Genomic DNA, 25,983 nt, shown 5'->3' on the forward strand with positions numbered 1-25,983 from the left:
GGTTAGTGTCATGGGTGTGTGTGTGTAGTGCAGAGCTCAGCTGGTGATGTGTGGCCTGTTTCGTAATAGGGCATGGACTGGTCACAGGCTGCGGCCTGGGTATTGGGGATCACAGAGCTAGATAATCCTACAACCCTTCTGCTACCACATTTATATGAATGGCAGAAAAAGAAGAGTCCTCAAAGAAAATCAGAAGAAGTGGTTATGAAGGAAGGAGAAACAGCAAGAAAGAGTGCTGTTTTAAAAGACAAGGAGAAGGAGTTTTAAAGAGTTTCATTCATTTATCCATTACTGAGCACTCTTATACACCATTAAGGCCATAGACTAGTTGTTCTGTAATGAACAAGGGCAGAGAAGTGAGAGCTGTGTTCTCATCCCCACTCTACCTCTTCCCTAAAAGTATAAAATTAACCTTTCTAAAAATCAAGTCTTCTCATCTACAAATCTTTCAGGTTACAGCTTTGTGCAGTGACAGTATCATAACCAATGAGGTTTATCCAAGGAGCCATAATTGCTAATTGAAAACTTTTCCCTAAATGAAAGGTTACAATGCCAGTCTCCACAGTAGCCATGAGAATAAAAAAAAAAAAATGCTGAAAGCCTAGCACTGTTTGTAGCATGTAATGAACCCTCAATAATCGTTGGTGTCCTTTTTTTCACTTGCTGAGTTAGATTCCCCAATTCTTATGTTCCCATAGCACAGGGATGATATTTCTCCTAAGGCATTTACCTGTCCTGTCGATGTACTTGTCCTTTGTAATCCTCCTTCCTTTCCCTGAATCCCGTACAATAGTTTCTACACAGCTGAATCTCCATCAACAACTTGAATCAAATTTAATGTTGTGACTTCTAGGAATACCATGAGGGAAAGGGTACATTGTCTTTGCATTAAAACTCTTTTGTGGCTCTCCCTGACCTATAGGGTAAAGTCTAAATTCGCGCTGTCCAATACAGTGGCCACATATGGCTACTAAACACTCGAAATGTGTCTGGTTCCAGTTGCGCTGTAAGTGTAAAATACATCTGGATTTTGATGAGTTGGTATGAAAAGAGGAATATAAAATACCTGATTAATAATTTGTATATTAATTATGTATGAAGAGAATATTTCAGATATATTAAGTAAAATACATTAAAATTAATTTTGCCTGTCTCTTTTTACAGGTGAAATTAAATGGCTACTAGAAAATGGCTACTAGAAAAATGCTAAATTACATCTGTGGTTTGCATTATATTTCTACTGGACAAGGCTGGTTTAAACAGTTGATAAGGGGGCTCAGGCCCTTCTGGATGCAGCCTGGCATGCTTCCCCAACTTCCTGGCCGCTGTTCCCGCACTGCACTTTGTGTCCAAGCAATATCAAACTGTGTGTAGATTCCTGGACCTGCCTTACTCCTTCACATTCTGTCTTTGCTCACACTTTTCCCTGTGCCTGGAATGTACATTCCATCATTTTCACCTGGCCAGTTCCTATACTTTGTCCAACATGCAGCTCAGGTGTCACTCTTCAAGGAAGCATTCTTGGCACCTCGAGGCTGGTTTTCATGCCTCACCTCTGTGTTTTATCAACTTTCATAGCAGTGATTGTATTACTTTATAATTTCCTATTTATGTGATTATTTTACCCTCCAAGTAACCCCCACTGCCAACCATCCCAGCTTCCCCTCCCATCCTGAACCAAGAGTAGGGAATACATTCTATTCATTTTATACCTCAGAATCTAGCAGTGTCTGAACAGAGTAAAAGCTCAATAAATGTTGAACTAAACAACCATCTGACATGTGCTTCCCACACACCCGGCACTGTGCTAGGTGCTAAAGGGTAATTATGGGGGTCATGATTTAGAGTCGGGCGGGAACTCAGGGAGAGAGATGAAGCTGGCCCATTCAGGTAACGCCAGCTCCCCCATGATTCAACACTTGCATTTTTAGACTCAACCATGACATTTCCATACTTGCTTCTCCAGAGCTCACCAACCATGCTTCTTCTAATGCATTAAAATAACTCCGGGGGGAAGAGTGATTAAAGCAGACAATGAAGAGGCAGGTAAGAGCACTGCTATGTGCCAGGGCACTGCCCCGGGCCTGGGAAGTATAAGAGGTACCAGGAACACCAAGAACAATAAAACATGAGCCCTGCCCACAAGGACCTCCCAGACAAGAAGGGGGTGGGGAGGGAGAGAAATAACCAGCATGTTAGTAAATAAACTGCATGCAGTGACATTAGTGCAAACATACGTGTACCTCATGGCAGTACCATGGGCCAGGGGCTGGATACTTCTCTCTGACAGATTGGAATCAAGGCAGTCTTCTCATAAAAGGGGTGCTTGATGGATCAGAAGTTTGCCAGATTATTAAATTGAGGTGAATGAATGAATGAAATGAGCAAAGGCAAAGAGACTTGAAACCACATGGTTCATTTTAGGAATGATTATATGACTGCCCCATTAATCCAGGAGCTGCTGAGGGCAGTAACTAGGTTTCTATCACTGCCACAGGCCCAGTAAGTGGTACGCAAATGTCTGGCACGTGCTGGGTACTCCATAATTGTTTGCTGAGTGAGTACATTGTGGGCTAGAAAGAACTGAGAGAGGAAGACAGGGCAGGACCATAGTTCACTTTCCCTGTTCAGGCACCTTGCAAGGTGCTGGGGAAACTGAACCAGGTCAGGCACTGGGAACATAGCCGGCCCAGAGAGGAAAATGAGTTCAGTTATCATAGAGTCAGTGGTTGGACTAATGCTTTTCCTTTAGAATATAAAACTTACCTAAGTTCTTGATGGAAAAAACTCCTCCAAGGCTGAAAGTAAAGGGGAAAAAATTATTTTCATAAAAATGAACCCAAATCAGGCTCTGTTGTTTGGTTACAGATCAGTAGAGACAAGACCGAAAGGTGAGGGGATTGAAGTCTCAGTACAGAGCAAAGACAGACATTGATAACAGAAATTTCCAGGAATTGTTGCAGTGAGGCTGAAGATCAATCACAAAAGAAAATAAGCATTTCTGAAGTTAGGTGCGTGCCCCGGGGAATGCATGATTTAACTCAGAAAAATAAATTGCTCTTTGCACACCTTTCCAGGAAGGTATCTGTAGAATAAAGAACTAAATCATTTGAGGACATATGAATTTGTGGTATTGGAGCAATGTTTCTGTGGGAAAAACTGGAATTCACAGGTGTGCAGGTAATGCTGGCATTTCTCCCCTGCTCACTGCTTCTGTGTCCTCTGATCTCAACTCAGCTCTTGCATGATCTAGATATGGCTCCATTAAAATTATGTACAAATGATCACCATATACCCCCTTATTGATTCAGTGGTCACATATCTGATGCCATTCATTATTTGGAATCTCACCAAGAACACTGAAGAACAGAAAATATCTAGGCATCTAAAATGCTGCCATGAAATCTAGGCATAATAGCTCAGTACACTGTCCTCTGAGGACAGCCCTGCAGGCCTTCATTCAGGGACTGTTGGTTCTTATTTTACATCTGATTCTAGCAAATTAGATGCAATATTGGTAGAATGACAAGTCTGACTGACCTTGTTTTACGCCTTTGCTACATTATTTATATAGGTTGCTTAACCTCTCTGAGCCTTGATGTTCTCATCTGCAACATGGAGGCAGTGATAGCAGCTCCCAGGATAACTGTAGGGATTAATTGATACCATGTATGCACAAGTGCCTGGCGCCAGTGGGACTTGGTATGTGTTTTACCACATGAAAGACTCACTATGAGACCCAAAGATATTGACAATAAAAAGAAATGATAATTGTCAGAAAAGAGAAAATAATATGGCCAGGTGTGGTGGTTCACACGTATAATCTCAGGACTTTGGGAGGCTGAGGATTGCTTGAGGCCAGGAGTTCAAGACCAGCTTGTACAACATAGCAAGACCTCATCTCTACAAAAAATAAAAAACTTAGCCAGTCATGGTGATGTGCACTTGTAGTCCCAGCTACTTGGGAGGCTGAGGCAGGAGGACTGCTTGAGCCCAGGAATTTGAGGTTGCAGTGAGTTATGATGGCACCACTGACTCCACCAGCTTGGGCAACAGAGTGAGACAAGAAAGAGAGAGAGAGAGAGAGGGAGGAGAGGAGAGGAGAGGAGAGGAGAGGAGAGGAGAGGAGAGGAGAGGAGAGGAGAGGAGAGGAGAGGAGAGGAGAGGAGAGGAGAGGGAGACAGAGAGAAAGAGAGAAAGAAAAAGAAACAGAGAAAGAAAGAAAGAAAAAGGGGAAAGGAGGAAGGGAGGAAGGGAGGGAGGAAGGGAGGGAGGGAGGGAGGGAGGGAGGGAGGGAGGGAGGGAGGGAGGAAGGAAGGAAGGAAGGAAGGAAGGAAGGAAGGAAGGAAGGAAGGAAGGAAGGAAGGAAGGAAGGAAGGAAGGAAGGAAGGAAGGAAGGAAGAAAAAATTACAGAAAATAGACTTGTGGTTTGGTGTGAAGGCAACTATTCTTCAAGGGCCCAACAGCATCTCATAGAAAGAGCATGACTTATGACCATTTACTTCCTTATATTCAAGAATATTCCAAGTCATCAAGAAAGGATGAAATCAGATTTTACTCACTGAGCTTAAAAATATGGAGATTAACACAAAACATGTCAGAGTTAAAAGATTTAAAAAATTAAAAATACTTTCATGCTTTTTTATTTGAATGGGATAAAGTTCAGCTATTTGGAGAGTTCGCTTGTGCAAAACAGTTTATTTGTTGATGTTTCCAGGTAAGTGAAGTGTTTTACTCCCATTAATAGGAATAATCATTTGTATTTTTTTAGCTACAAAGTATATCCACAAATGAATAATTCTTATCAGCAAACATGAGAAAACGGAAACAGAGAGATTAAGGGTCTAGACTAAATGGACCCACTGGGAAAAGTCTGACCCCATTAAAGCACTAGGTAAGGGCCTCCTGTGAGCCAGGCATGGTACTAGGTGATTACATACTTTGTCTGACTTAGTTCTCTCAGAAACCAGTGAAACACATACTGGGCCTCTTGTTTATTGAGCATCTACTATTTACTACTGCAGATACACTCACCACAAGACATTTTTGTCCTCATGGAGAATACACCATTTTATAGAGGATACAACAGAGTCTCAGAGAGGTGAAATACTCTGTTCCAAGCACTTACTAATATACTGTTTGCCCTCATTTATCTTTCTTTCATTCTCACAAGGGCCCCAGAAGTGGGTGCTTTATGGTGCCTCTGTTGCAGATGAGGAAATAGAGATTCAGGATTACACAGCCAGGAGCTGCCATTGAGGTCAGCAATGGCTCTTCTTGGGCCCTAATCAGGTTGCTGTTCTGCCTTGAGGTGGTACCTATTGCCACACCCAGCAGGCATCCAGAAGGTGTGCCCTGAAGGTCTGGTCATTTTCTTGGAAGCACAGGAATATACAAATCTGAATTGTTCCAAAGAGCTCTTCTCTATGAAAGGCACAGTTATTAAAGCCCAGTTAGTGCTGGCCACCCGAGATAAGGGGCCAGGAATAGATTAGAACTATCTCCTTTCATCCCATTACACATTTTCTGCTGCTGACATTACAGGGCTCAGGGTTCAGATTCTTAACAGCTGAAGTCTAGAAAAGCATTAGCAATAGGAGGGAAACTAAAAATAGAGATCTTTTCTCCTTAATCAAAGAAACTACTTTAGAATCAACCCTGTATACTTGTTTACTTTCATTACAATGTTGGTAAGGAGAGAATAAACAATACCTTTTGAAGTTCTTCAATTCCAACTTCATAAGTTGCTAAAATAAACATAAAAAATTATTTCAAGACAGTGTATCCATCCATTTCTTATAATTCTCAAGATTAAAGCAATTATGAAAGATTATAGAGTTCAGTTTTCTGAACCTTTAGAACACTGGTCTGTGCAAGGCTCTATCAAAATGGTTTGGGAAATTATGGGGTCACTAATCATGGTTTTAATTTCTGTGGGGGGTTCCAGGATGGAATTTACAGTTAGTGAAAACATATGAAACCAGTTTTCTGTTTTGATAAATAAATATATACTCCATGCTTAAAAGAAAGCACTGAAATTTAGTGGTAGCAATCAGAAGGCCAACTTGAAAGGAAAAAGGGCTAAGACAAGCCTAAATCCCACTTCAACAAAATGAACTCTATATCCTGCCCAAAAGTATTTTGCTCCATGAAAATTTTGTTTCCTTAGACACAGCTTGAAAAAGAGGAGCCCACCAACTAAGGTTCAAATACCTTTGGTTTTTCCGATAGTTCTGTGGATTTTATTTAATGACATACCAATCTTAATTACGGTCATGCATTGCTTAACAATGGGGCTATGCTCTAAGAAATGCATCCTTAGGTGGTGGTGCTGTGCAAACATCATTGTGCTTACACAAACCTAGATGGTATAGCCAACTACACCCCGAGGCTGCATGGTGTGGCCTATTGCTACTAGGCTACAAATCTGTATAGCATGCTACTGCACTGAATACTGTAGGCAACTGTAATACAATGATATTTGTGTCTTTAAACATAGAAAAGGTACAGGAAGAACAGTATCAAATGGGACCGTATGTGGTCTGTCATTGACCGAAACATCATCATGCAATACATGACTGTATTAACGAATAGAAGTAGTGATAAGAATTTGAATTTCAAACTCCATGCTGCCACTTCCTACATAGGAGATTTCAGACAAATTACTTCATTTCTTTGAGCCTTAACTTGTTCATCTGTGAAAATGGGCTGATGGGACCTACAGAGTTAATGGGGAGGTAAAGAGAATGAAGTGAAAAATGTAATATCTAGCAGATCACCAGACATTGTATAGAAAGTGGCATGTTTTTTGATAAAATTGATTATCTGGCTTTTCTTTGCTTCCAAGTTATTTTAAATTTTTTTTCTCTACTATTAATATGTGTGCATAATAAGTAGGACTCCTCCCTCTGGTTTTTCTCTCTCTCTTGCTGCTAGATTCCTGAAGCTTTAGTTTAGAAAACTGACCAAATACCACACTGTGTTTCTAAGCCTTTATTATTCTAAACATACATTGATAAAATAAATGAAATCCTAGGTTTTTTTGTTAGGGACTGTCTGCATGTGATTATTGCCAAGAGACCTAAAAATCTGTATGGATTACTGATAATACATACTTGAACTTGGGTAATTGTACACATTTATTTTTACTGATTTTTGAGTGAAAATATTTTATTCTGCTCTTCCTTACTTTAAAAACTTTATTTAGCTTATAAAACTTTTAAAAAATGTCTGTTTATGATACAGTTTACCCATATCTTTTCCTAGGATAGATTTGTTTTCCAATTTTAAAAATAATAATCTCTTCCTCCCTCCCTCCCTCCATTTATTTACCTATGTATTTTTCAAAGAACTAACAAATCATGGTCTCATTTGCTTCTAACTACCTGTGCAGTCGATGCATTTATTCTGCCTTAGAAAGATGAAACCAAGACCCAGAGAGATCTTACTTGATTTGGCTAATAAACAAAGATAATACACATTCGATCAATAATGTACTCATAATGTTGGCATTGCTTTTTCAAAAAATGGAGGTTTTTTAATGGTAAGCTTTGCTATCAAAACTCACTCCTAGGTAGGAATATAAAGCACAAAGGGTTGCATTCCAAGGGGTCAAGAAGGGATTAGGATTTATAACAGGAGGATGTGAACCACAGCACTGGAGTCCTTGCTCACTGTGTACAAAAAGCTATATAACTCTCTCTCCACTGAATAGCTTCATCATGCTGGCAGGGAAAGGACAAATGTCAGAAGATGGTCCTCAGCACCCCCTCCCATCTGCAAGTGTCCTAACACGGTCATGTCTTAGAGGCCCTCTGCTCTTTCTCCACGTACTAACAAGGCTACAGGGGTGTGACCTTGAAAAAGCTCCTTCACCTCTTTTATAGTGGGAGGTGAGATGACAATTATATCATAAAAGCAATGAAAAGCAGCTGACATTTTTTCCACACTTATAGACAGCAGGCATTATGCTAAGCATTTAAATGCATTATTTCACTTAACTCTCATGATGATCACTCTACTAATGTTACAATTTTACTAATGAGGAGACACCCAGAGAAGTGAAGTAACCTGCCCAAAGTCACTCAGTTAAGAAATGGCTTTTGAATTTTCTTCCAACCATAGATTCATTCATTTACATGAAATATTAACCAGGAGCATAAATAGAATTTCTCTGTTTTGAGGTATCTTCCAGGGTCTCCAAGACTCTTCAAAAAACCCCTGTGGCATAGAAGTACAGTCCTCTGAAAAGCACTAGTCTATTCGGATCTCGGAGGACAATTCTGCAGAGCTTTCAGAATAGCCTGAATCCTGCATACCCAAGGCCAAGTTCTGTATAAAAGGGTGAAACCTCACAAAGGGACTGCTGAGTTCTGCATCCTGAGGGGATGGTTTTCAGCATTGTTGAAAGGACAGAATCACTCAATGGCTATAGTGAAAGCCAACCACTTCTTCCTATTCCTCCTTCCTTCCCTCCCTCTGTCCCTCTTGGAATGGTATTATTTAGATTTCTCTTCCTTGGTGGACAAAGGAAAAAAGAAAGATCCATTTTAAGTTAACTTCTGAATAAGGTATGAAACTTAGCTCCAGGTTTATGTATTTTATTTTACCTATGGACATCCAACCGTTCCCACAACATTTGTCAAAAGGCTCTCTGTCCTCTACTGAATTGCTTTTGCATCTTTATTTAAAAATCAGCTGGGCGTATTTGTGTAGGTCTATCTCTGGGTTCTCAGTTCTGTTCCATCATCCCATATGTCTCTCTTTGCCTCTGCCGTGCAGTCTTGATTACTGTAGCTATAAGTCTTAAAACTGGCTAGACTTATGGCTCCTATTTTTCCTTTTTCAAAATTGTTTTTGGCTCTTCTAATTCCTTTGCCTTTTCATATTATCTACAAAAGATCTTGTGTGAATTTTTATAGGAATTGTATTAGACTTGTATATCACTTGGGGAAAATGGACATTTTTATTGTCCATTTTACTGTATTGAGTCTTCCGATCCACAAATATGATATGTCTCTCCACTTATTTAGATTTTCTTTGAATTAATTTAATCAGTATTTTATAGTCTTCAGCAATACATGCTTTGGTAGATTTAAGTTTAAATATTTTTCTGTTTTTGAGCAATTTTAAATGGTATCACATTTTTCAACTTCAGTGTTTGTGTGCTCATATATAGAAATATAGCGATTTTTTTGGTATATTTATTTTGTGTCCTGCAACCTTGATGAACTCATTTATTAGTTTTGGATGAAGTTTTTTGTTTTTGTTTTTTTGGGTTTTTTTTGTAAATTCCTTGGGAATTTCTACCTATACAATCATATCACTCCAAATAAAGATGGTTTTATTTCTTCCTTTTTGATCCATATGCCTTTTATTTTCTTTGTTGCCTTATTGCACTAGAACTTCCAGCACTATGTTGAATAGGAGTGGTGAGAGAAAACATTCTTGCCTTGTTTCCAATTTTAGGGAGAAAGCATTCAGTGTTTCACCACTAAGTATCATGTTTAGCTGTAGGCTTTTTGTAAATGTTCTTTGTAAAATTAAGTTCCCCTCTAAGTTTTTATTATGAACATGGGTTGAATTTTGTCAAATGCTTTTTCTGCATAGATCAATTGTGTGATTTTTCTCTTTTAGCCTGCCAATACAGTGGATTTCATTAACTAATTTTTAAATATTGAACCAGCTTTGCATCTCTGGTGTATAATTCCTTTTTTATCTTGCTGAATTCTATTTGCTAATATTTTCTTAAGGATTTTTGTGACTATACTTATGAAGGATATCAATCTAAAGTTTTCCTCTTTTGTACTGTCTTTGGTTTTAGTTATCAGGATAAAGCTAGCTTTACAAAATGAATTAAGAATTGTTTTCTCCTTTTCCATTTTTCTGAAAGATTGTATAAAATTGGTATTAATTCTTTAAATGTTTGGTAGAATTTCCCAGTGAAGTCACCTGGACCTAGAAATTATTTTGGGGGAGTTTTAAAATTATGTATTCCATTTTCTTAAGAGTTACAGGGATATTTGAATTATTTATTTTAGGTAAGTTGTGGTAGTTTGTGCTTCTTAAAGAATTGTCCCATTTTTATATAAATTGTCACATTTATGTATAGAGTTGTTCATAATATTCCTTTGTCCTTTTGATGCTTGTAGGGTCTATAGTGACATACCTGTTTCGTTCTTGATATTGTGTCTTCTGTTTGCCAGTTTTGTTAGAAGTTTGTCAATTTTATTGATTTTTTTCCAAAGAACAAAGCTTTTGGTTTCATTGATTTTTCTCCATTATTTTTCTATTTTCAATTTTATTTATTTCTGATCTTATCTTTATTGTTTCTTTCCTGCGACTTGCTTTTAAGATTTTTTTGTCTTTTTCAGAAATTTGATTATGTTGCTTTATGTGGGTTGGGTTTATCCTGTTCTAGGTTTCCTTGGCTTCTTGAATCTGTCATTGTATATTTGTTGCCAAATTTGGGAAGTTTTCACTCACTATTACTGTGAGTATTTCTTTAGTCATGCCCTCTTTTCTCTTCTCCTTCCAGAATGCCAATGACATGTTAAATCTTTTGTTATAGTCTCGCAGTTTTTTGAAGCTCTGTTCATTCTTTTTCAGTCTCTTTTCTCCTTGTTCAGATTGGGTAATTTCTATTGTTTATTTTCAGGCTCACTGACTCTTGTTCCCTCCATTCTGCTGTTGAGCACATCCACTGAACTTTTTATTTATTTATTATTTTTTTTTAGAGACAGTGTCTTGCTCTGTGACCCAGGTTGAGGTGCAGTGGTGCGATCATTGCTCACTGCAGCCTTGAATTCCTGGCTTCAAGCAATCCTCCTGCCTCAGCTTCCTGAGTCATTGAGATAACAGGCGTGAGCCACCTTGCCTGGCTTTTATTTTTCAGGTCTGAAATGTTCATTTGGTTTTTCTTTACATCTTCTATTTCTTTGGTAAGACTTTTTTTTTCCCATTTGTTTGAAGATGGAAACTTGCTCATAATTGCTCACTGGAGTATTTTAATAAAAGCTACTTTAAAGTCTTGGTCAGAAAATTCTAATACTTCAGTCATCTCAAATTTTGCATTTATTTTTTTTTCAGCTTCAGCTGCTATAATAAAATACCATAAACTGGGTGGCTTGTAACAACAGAAATTTATTTCTCACAGTCCTAGAACGGGAACTATCATAAGATCAAGGTGCCAGCAGATTCAGCATCTGGTGAGGGCCTACTTTCTTGTTCATAAACATCTGTCTTCTCACTGTGTCCTCCTACGGTGAATAGCAAAAGCAATCTTTTTCGGGACTCTTATAAAGACACTAATTTTATTTGTGAGGGCTCCACCCCATGACCTCATGTAATACTAATTACCTCCCAGTGACCCCCACCTCCTAACACCATCACATTAGAGAGTAAGGGTTCAACATACACATTTTGGGGAGTAACAAGGAATCAATCTGTAATACCCAAGTGAGGTAAGAACCCCTAGACATGCTGGGCAGGGGCAGGACTTCTGGCTCTCCGTTAGGCTTCTGCTGGTAACACCCTTGCTGGGAAGGGTGGGAGTGCCTTGTCATTGCTCCCCATGTAGCTTCTGCTGGTAACACCCTTGCTGGGAAGGGTAGGAGTGCCTTGTCATTGCTCCCCATGTAGCTTTTGCTGACACCACAGGGAGCAGGTGGCCTTCTTACTGCTGGGTGCTGTGAAAGTCCTCCCCACTAGGTCTCCTTGGACACTATCCCAACAAGGAGGTGGAATGGTGTCTTGTTACTGCAGGGAGGCAGGAGGAAGTCCAACTTCCCCATATGGTCTTCACAGACACTGTAGGTGGAGTTTAATTACCATCTGGTAGGGACAAAAATCCCAGCTGATGAGCTTTGGCCTTCTCTGACACCACCCTAGTGGCGGAGTTGGGGTGCATCATTGCAGCTTGACGAGGGTGGGTGTCTACGCTCCCCACTCAGCACTGCTGTTGGTGGTGGGGCCGCAGTTTTTTTCTATGATGTTTGCCTGGAATAGATCAGTTATTGTATAGAGGTTTTCTGTCTGTCTAGGCTGACCTTGTCCTGGTCCTTTGAATAGAAAGAACAGACATTTGTTGAAGCTGTTTTTATCTGTGCCCATTGGTGTTTTGGGGTTGCCAGCTTTTTCTCCTCCAAGTTTGGGAGATATGAGTCAAGAAAGAAAACCAGGGAAGTCATCACCTTATCCTTACTTGGGTCCTAATGTCCCTAGCTGATCTCTTCTCTCTACCTTGCAGAATCTTCCAGTCTTCTTACATTTGTTTTCCATATATCACGTCCAGGGGTTTTAGCTGTACTTAGCCAGAGGAATAGGAAAAAACACTTGTGCTTCATCTTCCCCGAAGCAGAGGTCCGCCTGACTTAAAACGTATGATTTTATGCAACACTCAGAACAACTCCATAGTAGAGATATTACACCCGCTTTGTAGATGAAGAAACAGACTCCGATGTTATTCACCCAGTAAGCGGTGTAACAAGGAGGCAGGACACCGGGAGAAGAGTCAGGTGAACAGGTCCAAGTGAAGGTAAAACCACCACTTCCTTTCTTTTTCCTGCAGGGCAGCTGCATGTCGGCTCTTCTTTAGAGGGGCGGGGGGTGGGGGAGAGGTGGATCAGAGTCCTGCGATCTCAGCTCTTATTCCCCAGCTGCTTCCGCCTTCTCTGCAGCCCCAGCAGGTCTGCCGGTCTCCCATAGGACTCCCTCTCCGGCAGGGGAAGCTCTCACTGCCCTCACCCTGCTCCCCCGTTCCCACCCCGCTCCCTGTCTGCTGGCCTGTGCTCTGTCATCTCTCAACTGCATCGGTGGCTTATTTTCTGAGCCTTTTCTCTTTCTAGTCATAAGCATTTGTCTCCTTGGCAGCACTGTCCATGAAGCACGCAAAGGATCCTTCAGTCAGAGACCGAAGAGAGACCTGGGTGAGTGGTTCCTTCTTCGGGTACCATAAATGATGCTTCCTGGCAGGCTCCCCTTTAACATTTGTGTCCTGGAGAGAACAAATGCAGGCCTCGGTCCAGCTTCCATCCTTAATCCTCAGCTCCACACTCTACCACGAGGGACCAAACCCCATCCACGCCAGCCCCTACAAACAGCTCTCTTGCTGCAGCCTGGTCTGTTCTGAGGAAGGAGAGCTCAGAGAGGGGACCCAAGCAGGATCTTGGGGAGCCATTTGCATGGGACTGGATTCCGGGGGGTCTCACTTGGTCCCGAGAAGAAGGCTCAGACTCTGACAGGAGCCTCCCCTTGGCCTTGCTGTTAGCCTTCTAGAAAGGAATGCAGTTGGAATTTGGCCCAAATGGGGCCTGCAGACTCTCTCTTCAAAGTGTGGTCTATAGACCGGCAGCATTGGCATCGCCAGGGAACTTCTTATAAATACAGGATCGCAGACCACACCCCAGAGCTACTGGACCAGAATCTACCTTTCACAAGATCCCCAGGTGACCTGTGTGAACATTAGAACTTGAGAAGCCTGCTCTAAAGCGGGGCCTCAATACTCTGAGTGCAGGGCAGCCTTGCCTTCTTGGAGACGGGGGAGGGGGGGGCAGGAATTGCTATCAGTATTTTACAAGCCAAATGGGAGAATGTAGACTTTGCCTAGTCTAGGAGACAGGGAGTTTTTTCAATAGTTCTCTAACCTCATATTTCTTGGGGAGAGAGGAGAAGGAAATTTTAGTAAGTCCTGATTCGTACCTCATGAACTACCTAAGTATGTATTCCCAGGAAAATGACTTTCTTTCTCAGAACTTTGGCCTTCTTGTCTGTGTAATAGTGGTGGGACCAGATGATCTCTTTTTAACCATCCTTCCAGGGAAGCCAATCTTCCTTGAATGAGAAGCAGCATAAAATTGTGGAAAGAGCATGGAATTTAGAGGCAGGCTGAGCCTGTTTCACATTATAGCTCTTCTGCATATTACTTGCATGACCTTGTGCATCACTGATTTTGAGTTTCCTGTCTCAAACAGTGGGGTGGTAAACCCAGTCTATCAGCAGGGATGTGCCTAGACAACCTAACACAGAACTGCAGCCCATAGTACAGGCTCAATAAATACTAGTGTTTACTCTAGCACGAACATTTATGCCTTTTGTAGAAAACTGGCTGATTCTATAGGCAGAACAAAGACATCGAAATGTGTAATGCGTCCTGGCTTCTTCACTTTTTTACCTGAGAGGCTCTCTTTTTGCACAAAAAGGTCTGAGCGTTGTCGGCAATACCAGAGGCAGGAAGACTTAGCTCTGAGCCAGTGGTCAGATCCATTAAATAAATCCCCTGCTCCTATTCAGACTGAACACAGGGCCTAAATCTCATGGTCTGTTATCTCCCTCGCCACAGACAGAGTAACCAGGGGACTTCAAGAAAGAAACCACGAGAGGAGAGATGAAGTTTCTAAAGGAGGAGAAGGAAGAAAAATTAATCGCCATATCTTGATTTTCCTTCCCACGTATCTACAAAAGGCAAAGCAGCTAAGTCGATTGGTGAAGGAAAGAAAAGAAGAGGTTGAGAAGGCAGCAGTGGGAGTCATGAGACAGCACTGAAGCCCAGCTGGATTTATTTATATTTTTAGGAGACCAGACATAGAAAAAAAATCTGAGATGGTAGAGCAGAATGGCTGTGAATTTTTAAACTTATAGTTAGCTAGAGGGAAAATACCATTTTTGACACATTTTCATTCCACACAGGGCTACGATATTAATTGGCTTAGCACACTTACAATCAGCAATTTCTTCTGCAGTGCACAGGTTAATGGAGTTGCCAGAGTGTCTCAGATATGAAATTGTTGCTTCGTAATTATGTGGTTCTTCAAATTCAGCACTGAGAAGCATGGAAGGAAAAAAGGTTACTTAAAATATAACATTTCTTTAAACACATTTTAAACCTTTTGGTAATTTTTCCTCATTAGAGAAGTAAAATAGTCTGGCCAATATGGTGACGTAAGCAGTACGGAAGGCACACCACCCCTGCTCTAAACATGTGGGAGTTCTGGGTGAAATGTAACAGTGCAAAGAATTGTGCAAAGATTACATAGCTCACAAAGAAAACAACAGAGGAAAATCCCCAGGTGCCAGACATGGAGAGGAAACTCACAATTAAAGTTGCAAGTGAGAATTGCAGTCAAGGGACTCAAAGGGAAATTGAGACCAGATATAGAGACATCTTACTGACGAGGCATCTGGAGATTTAATGTCTGAGTCAGAAGGTAAGTCTGAGCCATAAGCCTCATCTAATTGGGAAGCTGAAACTAAGCCATCAGCAAAAAGTCCAGAGTCACAATATGCTGTCCCATCTGTAAAACCAGTTCTAAAAAAATATCTGTCTGCTCTGCCAGGGAATGAGCAGGGAAGCCTGCTATCTCACGATGGCCACAGTGGCTAAAAGAGTCACCTAAGAAAAATCAGAAACTTGACAACCCAGCACCAAGCACAGATGTGGGGTTGAAATTCATATGATCTTTCATATGACATTTCAGAGACACAAAGCCAAAACTGGTACCTGAAATCCAAATCCCCCTATAAAGGCAAATCTAAAATCATCTGTAAAGATGCTTCCAAACCCCATGGCATCTATGATTTCCAAAGAAAACAATGCCCACTCAAAACAACATGATAGTTAAAAACTGAAAACCACCAGGCATGGTGGCTCATGTCTGTAATCCCAGTATTTGGGGAGGCTGAAGGAGGAGGATTGCTTGAGGTCAGGAGTTCAAAACCATCCTGAGCAACATGGTGAGACCTTGTGTCTATAAAAAAATAGAAAACCTTAGCCAGCTGTGGAGTGTGCACTTGCAGTCCCAGCTACTCAGGAGGCTGAGGCAAGAGGTTCCCTTGGGCCCAGGAGTTTGAGGTTGCAGTGAGCTATGATCATGACACTGCACTCTAGACTGAGTTACAGAGTGAGACCCTGTCTCTAAAACAAACAAACATAAAAAAGCTTAAAACCACATAAGGAGATAAACCATAATAAGACAATCAGAAGATATTACAAATGGGGGAATTAAATAATAGAACAACATGGAAGTGAGTTTAATAAAGTGTGTTTAAGTGTTCAAAGAAATAAAGTAAGAAATAAAAGCTACTAGGTAAAAGCAAGAGATTGAGGGAAAAAACCTGTAGACTTGGGGACAAGAGAAAGGAGGTATGGAAATCATAAATACAATTCTTTGAAACAAAAAAAATGTAATGTAGAGGTTGGAAAGTAGATTAGACAGCAGAAGGAAGAATTGGTGAATTATTTAGATCTAAGGAAATTATCTAGAATGGAGCACAGAAAGACTAACAGACAGAAAATATTTAAAAAGAAGTTGAGAGATATGGAAGACAGACTGAGAAGGTCCACATATACTCACTAGGGATTCTAAAAGGAAAGAAGAAAGAGAATCATGAAAGGAGTCAATATTCAAGTCATAATAGCTAAGACTTCTCTAAAATTGAAAAGGGACATGAATCCTTCACTTTAAGCAACTTTAATACAAGAAATAACAATAAATCCACACTTATACAGTTTGTGATAAATAAGCATAAGTCAAAGAAAAAAATACACAATCTATGTGAGAGAAAAGATATAATCCACTACAGAACAGAAATCAGACTGGCAATGGATTTTTATTAGCATAATAGATGGTGGAGATTGTGGATAATATCTTAAAACACTGAGGAAAGAAAGATGTCAATATAAAATTCTATTCCAGCTAAATTACCATTCAAGGGTGAGGGAAAGCAAGGACATTTTCAGGATGCAAGTATGTGTGTTTACTACTCACAGACCTTTGCTTAAATATATCAACATGGCATATTTCAGTCAAAAGAAATTAAACTAGTTAATGAAGTAAGATATAAGAAAATATGGTAAACAAAGATAATAAAGTTATTGGTAAATCTAAATGTTGACTGGAAAAACTTATTGGTAGAAGTTTAAGAATAAGATAAAATTAAAATATTAAATGATAATATAGAAGATAGTGAAAGAGGGCTATGGGGATTATTCTCAGGTCTTTGTATTACTTCGGAGGATAGAAATTTTGATTAACATTAGACTTTGCTAATTGTAGATGTAAAAATTTAATTGTAACCACTAAAAGGAACAGAAATAGAATATTTAACTTCTCAACTGGTAGAAAGGGAATATGCAATGGGAAACAATAAATATGAAAGAAAAAAAGAAAAGGAAGAAAAAAAGCAAATATAGAAATTATATAGTAAATTATAATGGAGAAAAAGTCCAAATATATCAAGAATTGCAATAAATGCACATAGATTAACGTACTCCAATAACATAGAAAATATCTGACTGGATATTTTTTAAGAAAGAGCTAATGCTACTAAAAAGAAGCAGACAAACCAAAAGTTCAGATGAATGGATAGAGAAAGAGATACAAACCAAATACCATCCAAAAGAAAACTGAGGTAGGTGTATTAATATTAAATCACACTTTAGCATGACTGATAAAGAACATGAGAAAAGGTACACATGTATGCATATACACATACACACAAATTAGAGATAAGAAATGAGAAAAAACTGGAAACAGTTTTGGATTTTCAGAAATCTAAGAAAATGTTATGATCAGCTCTCTGACAATAAATTTGAAAATTTAGAGAAAATTGGCAAATGTACTGAGAAATATCAAATTGCCACACTGACCAAAAAAGAAACAGAAAAACTAATAGGCCAATAAATTATTGAAGAACTTGAATCGATAATATGCCTCCCCATTCTTCCCTCTGCCCATCTCTACCCCCAATCCACTTCTCTTCTTGTTCTTCATCAACTAGTTTTATAGGCCAGTTTTTAAAAAAAATTAGTATATTATGGGGGTACAAATGTTTAGATTACATATATTGCCTTTGCCCTACCTGAGTCAGAGCTTCAAGCATGTTCAGCCCCCAGACAGTGTGCACCACACCCATTATTTGTGAATATACCCTTCCCTTCCTCCCCCCTCCCACCTGCCCAACACCTGATGAATGTAACTACTACCTGTACACTCAAGTGTTGGTCAGCTAAATCAGTTAATACCAATTAGGCAAGTTTTATTTTATTTTTTTTTAGAGAGAAGATCTTGCTCTGTTGCCCAGGCTAGAGTGCAATGGTGTTGTCATAGCTCACTGCAGCCTTAAACTCCTGGCCTCAAGTGATCTTCCCACCATGGCCTCCCAAAGGGCTGGAACTACAGCATGAGCCACCATGCCCACCCTTATAAGTAGGTTTTAATGAATAGTTTCAGAGAACAGAAAAAAGAAAAGTTATTCTTCTCATTTTAAGAGGATAATATAATTGTAATATGAAAACTACAGCAATAAGAGGAAATATAGCCTGATCTCACTTAAGAGATTTTAGCCCAAATTGACTAAATAAAATCCTGAAAAAAATAAATTAATCAGTACTCATACTGATTAATAAATAACTCAAGAACTAAAATTTATTCCAAGACTTCAAGGGTGGCTCAATATTAGAAAATCTATCATTGCAATTAATCATATTGTTTTAATAAAAGAGGGGGAAAAGATTATTTTAACAGATGCAAAACAGCATTCCATGAAGATGAACTTTCCTAACTAGAATACCTCCCAACAAATATCATACTCAATGGTAAAGTGTAACAAATAAATTTAATATCTGAGCTCTATCAGGAACTTCAGCAATAAGAGAAGACAAATAAACCTACAGAATATTGGACAAAAGTGTATGACAGACATCACAAAAGAATAAAATTGAATGGTTTATAACAGTAAACAGGGAAATGGAAATCAGGATAATAAGAATTGAGGTTACACCCTTCAGATTAGCAAGAATCCCACTTTGAAAATAATACCTTGTTTGGCAAGAATATGGAGAAACAGGAAATCTTTATACTGCTTTGAGAGAGTGAGTTCTCACAACTATTATATTTTGGAGAATCATTTTTCAGTATCCGGTAACACTGAAGTTATTTATGTAGTACCATTTAGCAATTCTACGTCTAAGTAAATAGCTTTGAGTAACTTGGCTTACCTTCACCTAGATACATACAAGGATGATTACGGAAGCATTATTTAAAATGGTGAAAATCTAAAACAACTGACACATTCCTCAGTAAAGGAATGCATAAACAAATTGTGACATGTTCATATGATGAGATAAAATACAGCAATTATAATGTAGATAATATATATCAACATTGATAGTATAGGAAAACACATCTTTATTAAAAAACAAGTTGCAGAAGGATAAAGATGCTATCTATACAAAAATTCTAAATACTGTATCTTTAACAGAGGTATATGACTTTGTAGTTCAAGTATAAGAATATACTAAATGGATACACTCCTAAATTTGAGATCAGAGTTGCTTCTGGGAAGAGAGAAGGGAAATGGAACTATGGAGTGAAACAAAAGGGCTTTCAACTACATCCATAACAAATGGAAAAGAGCAACTACATCACACCAAATGTGGATAGCACACAGGAGAAAAAAGTTACCCCAATCCCAACACCTTAACACAAAGGAGGTCTCAGCATTAGGTCTTATTCCTGCTTTTTTCCATTTATGTGTGCATTTGCATATTTGTTATCACAGACAATAAAAAGTTGAAGTTCTCTCTTTCCCCCATTTATTATTATATCATAAGTACCTCCCACCCAATTGCTTCCCTCCTTTGACTATTCTGGATTTTTTTTTGAGTTTTCTTTGTGCATCTTCTCCACAATATTTATAAAAGATGTATGAATAGTCCATTTTGCTAAAAAAGAAAAATTATGAACTCCAATGCACCAGTAACTTCTCTCATAGTTTTATTTCCTTCACCCTGCATGAAGTGATTGAGAGAAACTTTCTTAAATTATAGGCTGTGCCATATGTATCATGCTCTAATGGCCTAACAGTCTCATCGGGTCTATGGTAAATTAACTTTATTAATAAGAAACAATCTGTGGGAAAATTGAAAGAAGAGGTCTAATCAATTTCTTGGACGACTTTGGTCAGAAATTAATAAATATCTCACTTCAGATGATTATAAAGAAAGAGTTTCAACCAAATTTTTTTTTTAAAGGCATCTCTTAGATCAATAGTCTTTACAGAGAATCAGTCCTAGGATTAATGTTAAAAGAGAAAAAGAATGCTGCAGATGTATTTTAACCTCCTTCTTTGCTACCTGAGAATGTGTTTTACCTTTATCCCTGGTTCCATTAAAACTAGATCTGAGACCCACCTAGATTTTACACAATGTGGATCAATAGAAAAGAACTTGGATTGCAGGGAAGAAATAACTCTGTGGTTTAAATATATCTATACTTCAATTTCCTTATTTCCACATTTATGAAAAATGTCTGTCTCCAGGATTATAGACATTATTGGGAAGCAGCACATAATAACAGACAGACCTGAGGCATGGGGTCAGACAGACCTGAATTTGAATCCTAGCTCTCTTCCACTTTGTAGTTATAAAGTGCTGGATAAACACCTTAATCCTCCATCTCCTGTTCCATAAAATACTACTAATAAAATCTACTTGAAGGGTATATTGTGGATATTGAATGAAGTATTTGCCCTCTTCACACGGGCATTCCACAGAAGTGTGCTGGTAATATTATTAGACTGAAGAACAGAAATTATTGTATTTTTAAAAGATAAGTTTTGAGGTTTCAATTTTATAAAGTTCTTTTTATTACTGGCATAGCATCAAGTTTCTATCTTTTCCTACTTCCTTATAGAAAACCTTCAGTTATTTATTAACTCCAGTTATTGAAATTTTACAGAATAGAACTTTGATGTTTCTTAATGATATCTTCAACATTATCTATGTCCAAGAAGCCACAATAGCTCCTTAAATGCAGTGTGAGCATTAAAGATGACGTACAAAACCAGAAATTTTCTACTTCTGTTTGGATCCTTGTAATCCTACCTTCAAAAAAAAATTTCAAACACTGGGATCTCGTGGTTGAAGCATGGACAAGTGCCCTCTTCTGGTTACTTCCACTTGCCCTGTCTACCTCTGGGCCACAGCCTGGAGATGCCGCTGCAGAATAACACCCCAGTGTCCTTTTGAGAACAGCCTGTCCCACCCCTCTATTAGGCTGTATGCTCTAGAGAAGTGGCTTACACAGTTCATTCACACATCTGTTCATGTGGCTGAATAGTGAAATTATTAATCACAGTAACAGCTACTATTTCTTGAGGGGTTACTATGTGTTAGGCACTGCACTTAGATTAATTAGATGCATCTCTCACTGGCTGTGTGGGCTTGAGCAGCCATTTAGATTCCCTGAGCCTTAATTTCCTCACAGGACCACCGTGAGGGTTTAGTGTGGGAATAACTTGAGTCACCACGTAGCAAAAGACTGACAAGCAAATTTCCTTTCTTGTCTTCTTCTGTGCCAAGGGGCATGATGGTCGGTCAGAAAGTTTCACTGCAAGAAAGTTCTGGAAAATCTAAAGAAGAGCTTGCATTAAGTAGAAAGATTGAGACTTCAATCGCAAAACCTGTTAGCCATGCTTTTACATTTATTTTATTGAGGGGTGGACGTGGGTTGAAAAAAACCAGTTTCTTTCACTTATTTCAATGGACCATGCTTTTTGGAGACAGGACGAACAGGAGCCACTTAGCCCGCAGTTGCTATGCGTAATGACCCTACAGGCTCCTGGTGACAAGGGAGTATGAGGCCATCTTATTTCTCAATTACCCAGAGTCCCAAACTGGGAAACGTCCTATTTCCAAAAAATTTTTCTTGTAAGATCACTCCCTTCATGGGCCTTCACCCTAAGAAATCCTTCTCTTGAGTGAAATGATTGGTGATTAGAATTTTTAAAATGACATCCGTGCTATCTAAAACGGATCTCAGAATACATCTGTGCCAGGTTCACAAAAATATACATTGAATCTGAAAGGATGTATTTCTCACATTAGCTATGAAAACTTTTGTCTTCTACATATTAGATAATGGTTAAAGATGAACAATCTCCAAAGAGTAGAACAGCATGGTTCAGAGGGACATAAGCTTTAGAAAGACAGATGTGCGGCGAATCTCAGCTCTCGCTGGCTGCGCCCTGGATAGGTGTTTTGACCCAAGTCTCTTCATCCTTTAATCTTATTTTTATGAGGATAAGATGATATAAATTATATTGTGCTTAGTGCAGGGGTTGGTGCAAAGGATTTGCTTGCTACATCTACTACCACTTCTACTACCATACTGCCATCCCCACGTTCACTACTCCATGCCTGTGCAACGTGTACTCCCATTTCTGCCACAACTCTACCCTTAGTTCTACCATTTTTATGGAATATACACACACGTATGTGTGCATATATATCTTCATAGGTAGTATATATTTTAATATGTGTGTATATGTATTTATATATTATATACACATATATATATATACACATTGATACACACAATCCTATTACCACATGTATCATAACCTTACTAATTCTACTGTGACTTCTAGTACAACAACAAACAACAAATATTAATACAACATCTCTCAGCCCTGGGCACTCACTAGGTATTTCTTTTCTTTCATTGACATATTTATAACTCACTTCTTTCTACAAAGGACCACAAAACTATGATGACCAACCAAGGAAATAACATTCCTGTGCTGCATAACCTTACAAAACATGCCACCTCCTTTGGCCGCAGTGTAACTCTGAAGCTATATTGTCAAACCATTGATTTCATTCATAAGGAGGGCTTGTGAACAATAATAATAGCTAATCATTGCTGAGCATTTACTATGTGCCAAGCATTGTTCCAATTATATGTGTTAATTCATTTGACCCTATGAAGTAGACATAATCGTTCTTTCCATCTTCAGCTGAGGAAACAGAAGTAAAATCTAAGCTCACAGAGTAGTAAGTGGCAGAGCAGAAATTAGAAGACAGGTATTTGACTCCAGAATCTTGAGTCTTAACCAGGGGATGTAGCAGCTGAAGTCGAACATAGCATTGCAGTCTTGCACTGCAATGGAAGCCATCAAACGAGGCGGTCATTAGAGTATACAGCACAGAGGACCCCAAAGGGGTCAACAAACCTCAACAAACTATTAATAATAACCAAAGCCATACTGGCAGAAAGGTGCATCTGCTCAAGACACAAAAACAGAGACGCTGTCAGATTTCTCACTCCTTAAGACACACACTCTTGTCACTCTTTGCACGTACTATATTCATGTTAATGTTGTATACGTTATCTCGTTTTATCCTCTCAGTAGTGCCATGAGGCATTTTACAGGTGAGGAAACTGAGGCTTGGAGAGACTCAGTAACTTGCCCAAGATCACACTGTTGTTAAGCAGCAGAGTGTGTCTGGAAACCAGATCTTCTGATTCCTGCTTGGCCTTTTCCTGTGCACCACAAATCCCTCTAGAACCAAGGAAAAACTGAACGATGAAAACAGCGAAGCACTGGGTGATGCTCAAGGAGCTTATGAGTGGGCTTTAAATGATGTTTTTCAAAACTTTGATAGGCTGATTCAACAGTTTCACAGATCAGTTCTTCCATGTCAGTCATTTATATGAGGAAAATGTGATGGGGAAATTACTATTCTCAACTGTGCCTGATATTATCACCTATAAAATAAACTTATTATTTAACCTGTAATTTGAGGTTAAGGTAGAACTAGTGGTGCATTTGGGAATGATTATTCAAAAGCACTTTGTCTACTGCTAATGCAACCACTAAAGTAGATTCTTAGTAAACCAGTGGCAACTGCTACAGAATGAAACAAAATGACCATAAGCCCTCATTTTGGTCCCTAAGGCCAAATTTTAAAATATCTGCATTGCAAATTTTGGAGTGTCTGCTTTGAGGTGCATCATAATATCTAACTGTACTTGTTTTTTAGAGAAGGAAGTAAGGTCACCGTCTGAGCTAGTGGCAGGCTTTGACTACAAGCCTGGTCTGCTGCCTGTAGCATTAGACCTTGATACAGACAAATCCTGCTGTTACAAACAACAACAAATCTCTGTCACTTACCTAGTGTTTACAACATTGTAATTCCACTTTGCAGAATTACAGATATTTATTGCAATCCTCACAACAACCCTAAGAGGTAGGATTTGATTGCACCATTTCCCATATGAAGAAACAGAAGGCCCAGAGATACTAAATAAGTTTCCCAAGATCACACAGTCTAGTATGTAGAGCTCAAAATATGAATCCAAAGCTATCTGATCCCAAAACCTATGCTCTTAACCTATTCTATCTAACACATTCTTTGGATCTTCCAATTTTCGAACTTTGTCTCCATTCAATTTAAATACACTTTAATTATTCAGCTGGCAAGAAAGAAATATTAGACCCTCTCTGCTCATTTTGAAGAATTTATTTTTGAAGAAGTCATTTTGAAGAATTTATTAATTTAGAGAGGGTGGGAGATAAGATACACCTGGGAAAAGGGAAACGAACACAGAGAGACTGGATAGGAGTGAGTCTCAAGCTGAGTGCCATCTAAATCCATTCTACTATACAGCCACTATTTACTGGACTATAAAGGCAGGCAGACCGTATGCCTGCCTTTCCCGTACACACTCTGACCGTGCCAAATCACCTATACTTCACACCAGGCTGAGCACCAGTGCCTCTGTGCTTTTGTGCATGACATTGCAATATCCCTATCATCAATGTCGTCTGCACAAACTTTTTTTTCCCCCCTTAAAACACTGAGTAAGTGTCATTCTCTCTGGCCCTTCTATAATCTATTCTTCATCCAGTGGCCAGGATAATCTTCTAAACGATGATCTTAATAATTAAAAACGTGAAGCTCCTGTCCTTTGATCTCATTCCTATGCACCTCTCCCAGGTCCTGCCCTCCATTCTCTCCGTCTCTCATCACACCCCAACCATACCAGCCTACCTTCTGTCTTGCAAGGGTGCCGAGCTCTCCCCCATCCTGAGGACTTTGCAAATGCTGCTCCTGCTGGCTGGCTCCTTCTCACCCACCAGGCCTCACCTTTGTGCCCTTTAACAAAGTTCTTCTCCCCTGCCTTTTCCAAACAGCCCCCCTCCTCACCTATTTCTGTATGCCCTCAGTAGTCATTGGCATAGCCTTGATATCATTCATTACTTTTTGAAACTAGTTTAATCTTCTCTCGCTTGCTCTGGATCTTGTATATCACTCGCTGCTGGTTCATTGGTGCCTCATACAGTGCCTGACACATTGTAGGCTCCTGATTATTAATAACAACTGTTTTTCTTGTTTGGATCTTCCTCTGATGCTCGTAGAAACACTGGGAACTCCTGGATACATGGGGAAATGGTGTCACATTGTTAATTTTTTTCATTGAGCTTCTCAGGCACTATTCTAGAATGTAAAAACAATAGACAAGGTCCCTGAACTCAGGACTCTCATGGTCTAGAATAACACAAAAAAACAAATAAGTTGAATATGTATTATCATTTAAAGTATTAATAATAGGAAAATACAGCAGGATTATATATGAAATAGTATCTTGGGTGAGGGAACATGAACTATAGTCGAGACAGCTGACATTTCAGCATATGTAACTGTTTTGTTTTATACCATGATTTGTTTTGTCTTTCTTCCCAACTGGAATATATACCTATGAGGGCAAAGACTTTGTTTAACTTCCTGCATCATTGCCAGCATCTAGAACAATGGCTGGCACAGAGTTGGAACTCAATAATTATTGAATGAATAGAAAAATAAATTCTTTATGAGGAAGAGGCCACAGGTGATCTGGGAGAAGACCACTCCACACATGGTGAAAAGTAAGTATTTCTGCTTGGTCGGAGCAAGCTTACTGTGTTTGAGGAGCAGCCAAAAGGCCAGTCAGGGTTGAGGACAGCAAACAAGGGCGTGAGGGCTGGGGGAGGCGTTCAAAGAATAAGTCATGACCAGAACATATAGGAATAGGAAGGGCCTTCTTGGCCCTGGTAAAGGGCTTGGGATTTGTGAATTTTATTATAAATATAAAATGTATGCTAGGAACTCAACGATTAGTTGAACTAAAGAAATGTTAATTTAAAAAGTAATGAGCCCACAG

At 39.1% G+C, this 25,983-nt stretch overlaps 1 protein-coding gene and 1 pseudogene across 2 annotated transcripts in view; one reads left to right on the top strand and one right to left on the bottom strand.

Annotated features, from left to right (window-relative positions):
* FYB2 (FYN binding protein 2) overlaps positions 1–25,983 on the bottom strand; it is a 122,098-nt gene that overhangs the window by 57,937 nt on the left and 38,178 nt on the right. For both annotated transcript variants that reach the window (XM_075998647.1, XM_012785117.3), the window contains exons 5-7: positions 14,719–14,819; positions 5,714–5,748; positions 2,767–2,798 (exon numbers count right to left, since the gene is read on the bottom strand). In XM_075998647.1, coding sequence (XP_075854762.1) covers positions 2,767–2,798; positions 5,714–5,748; positions 14,719–14,819 — 168 coding nt within the window. The remainder of the gene's footprint in view (positions 1–2,766; positions 2,799–5,713; positions 5,749–14,718; positions 14,820–25,983) is intronic.
* On the top strand, positions 458–540 carry LOC142869674 (uncharacterized; annotated as a pseudogene).

Source organism: Microcebus murinus, chromosome 2 (assembly GCF_040939455.1).
Source record: "Microcebus murinus isolate Inina chromosome 2, M.murinus_Inina_mat1.0, whole genome shotgun sequence".
In the NCBI taxonomy this organism is placed as follows: domain Eukaryota; kingdom Metazoa; phylum Chordata; class Mammalia; order Primates; family Cheirogaleidae; genus Microcebus; species Microcebus murinus.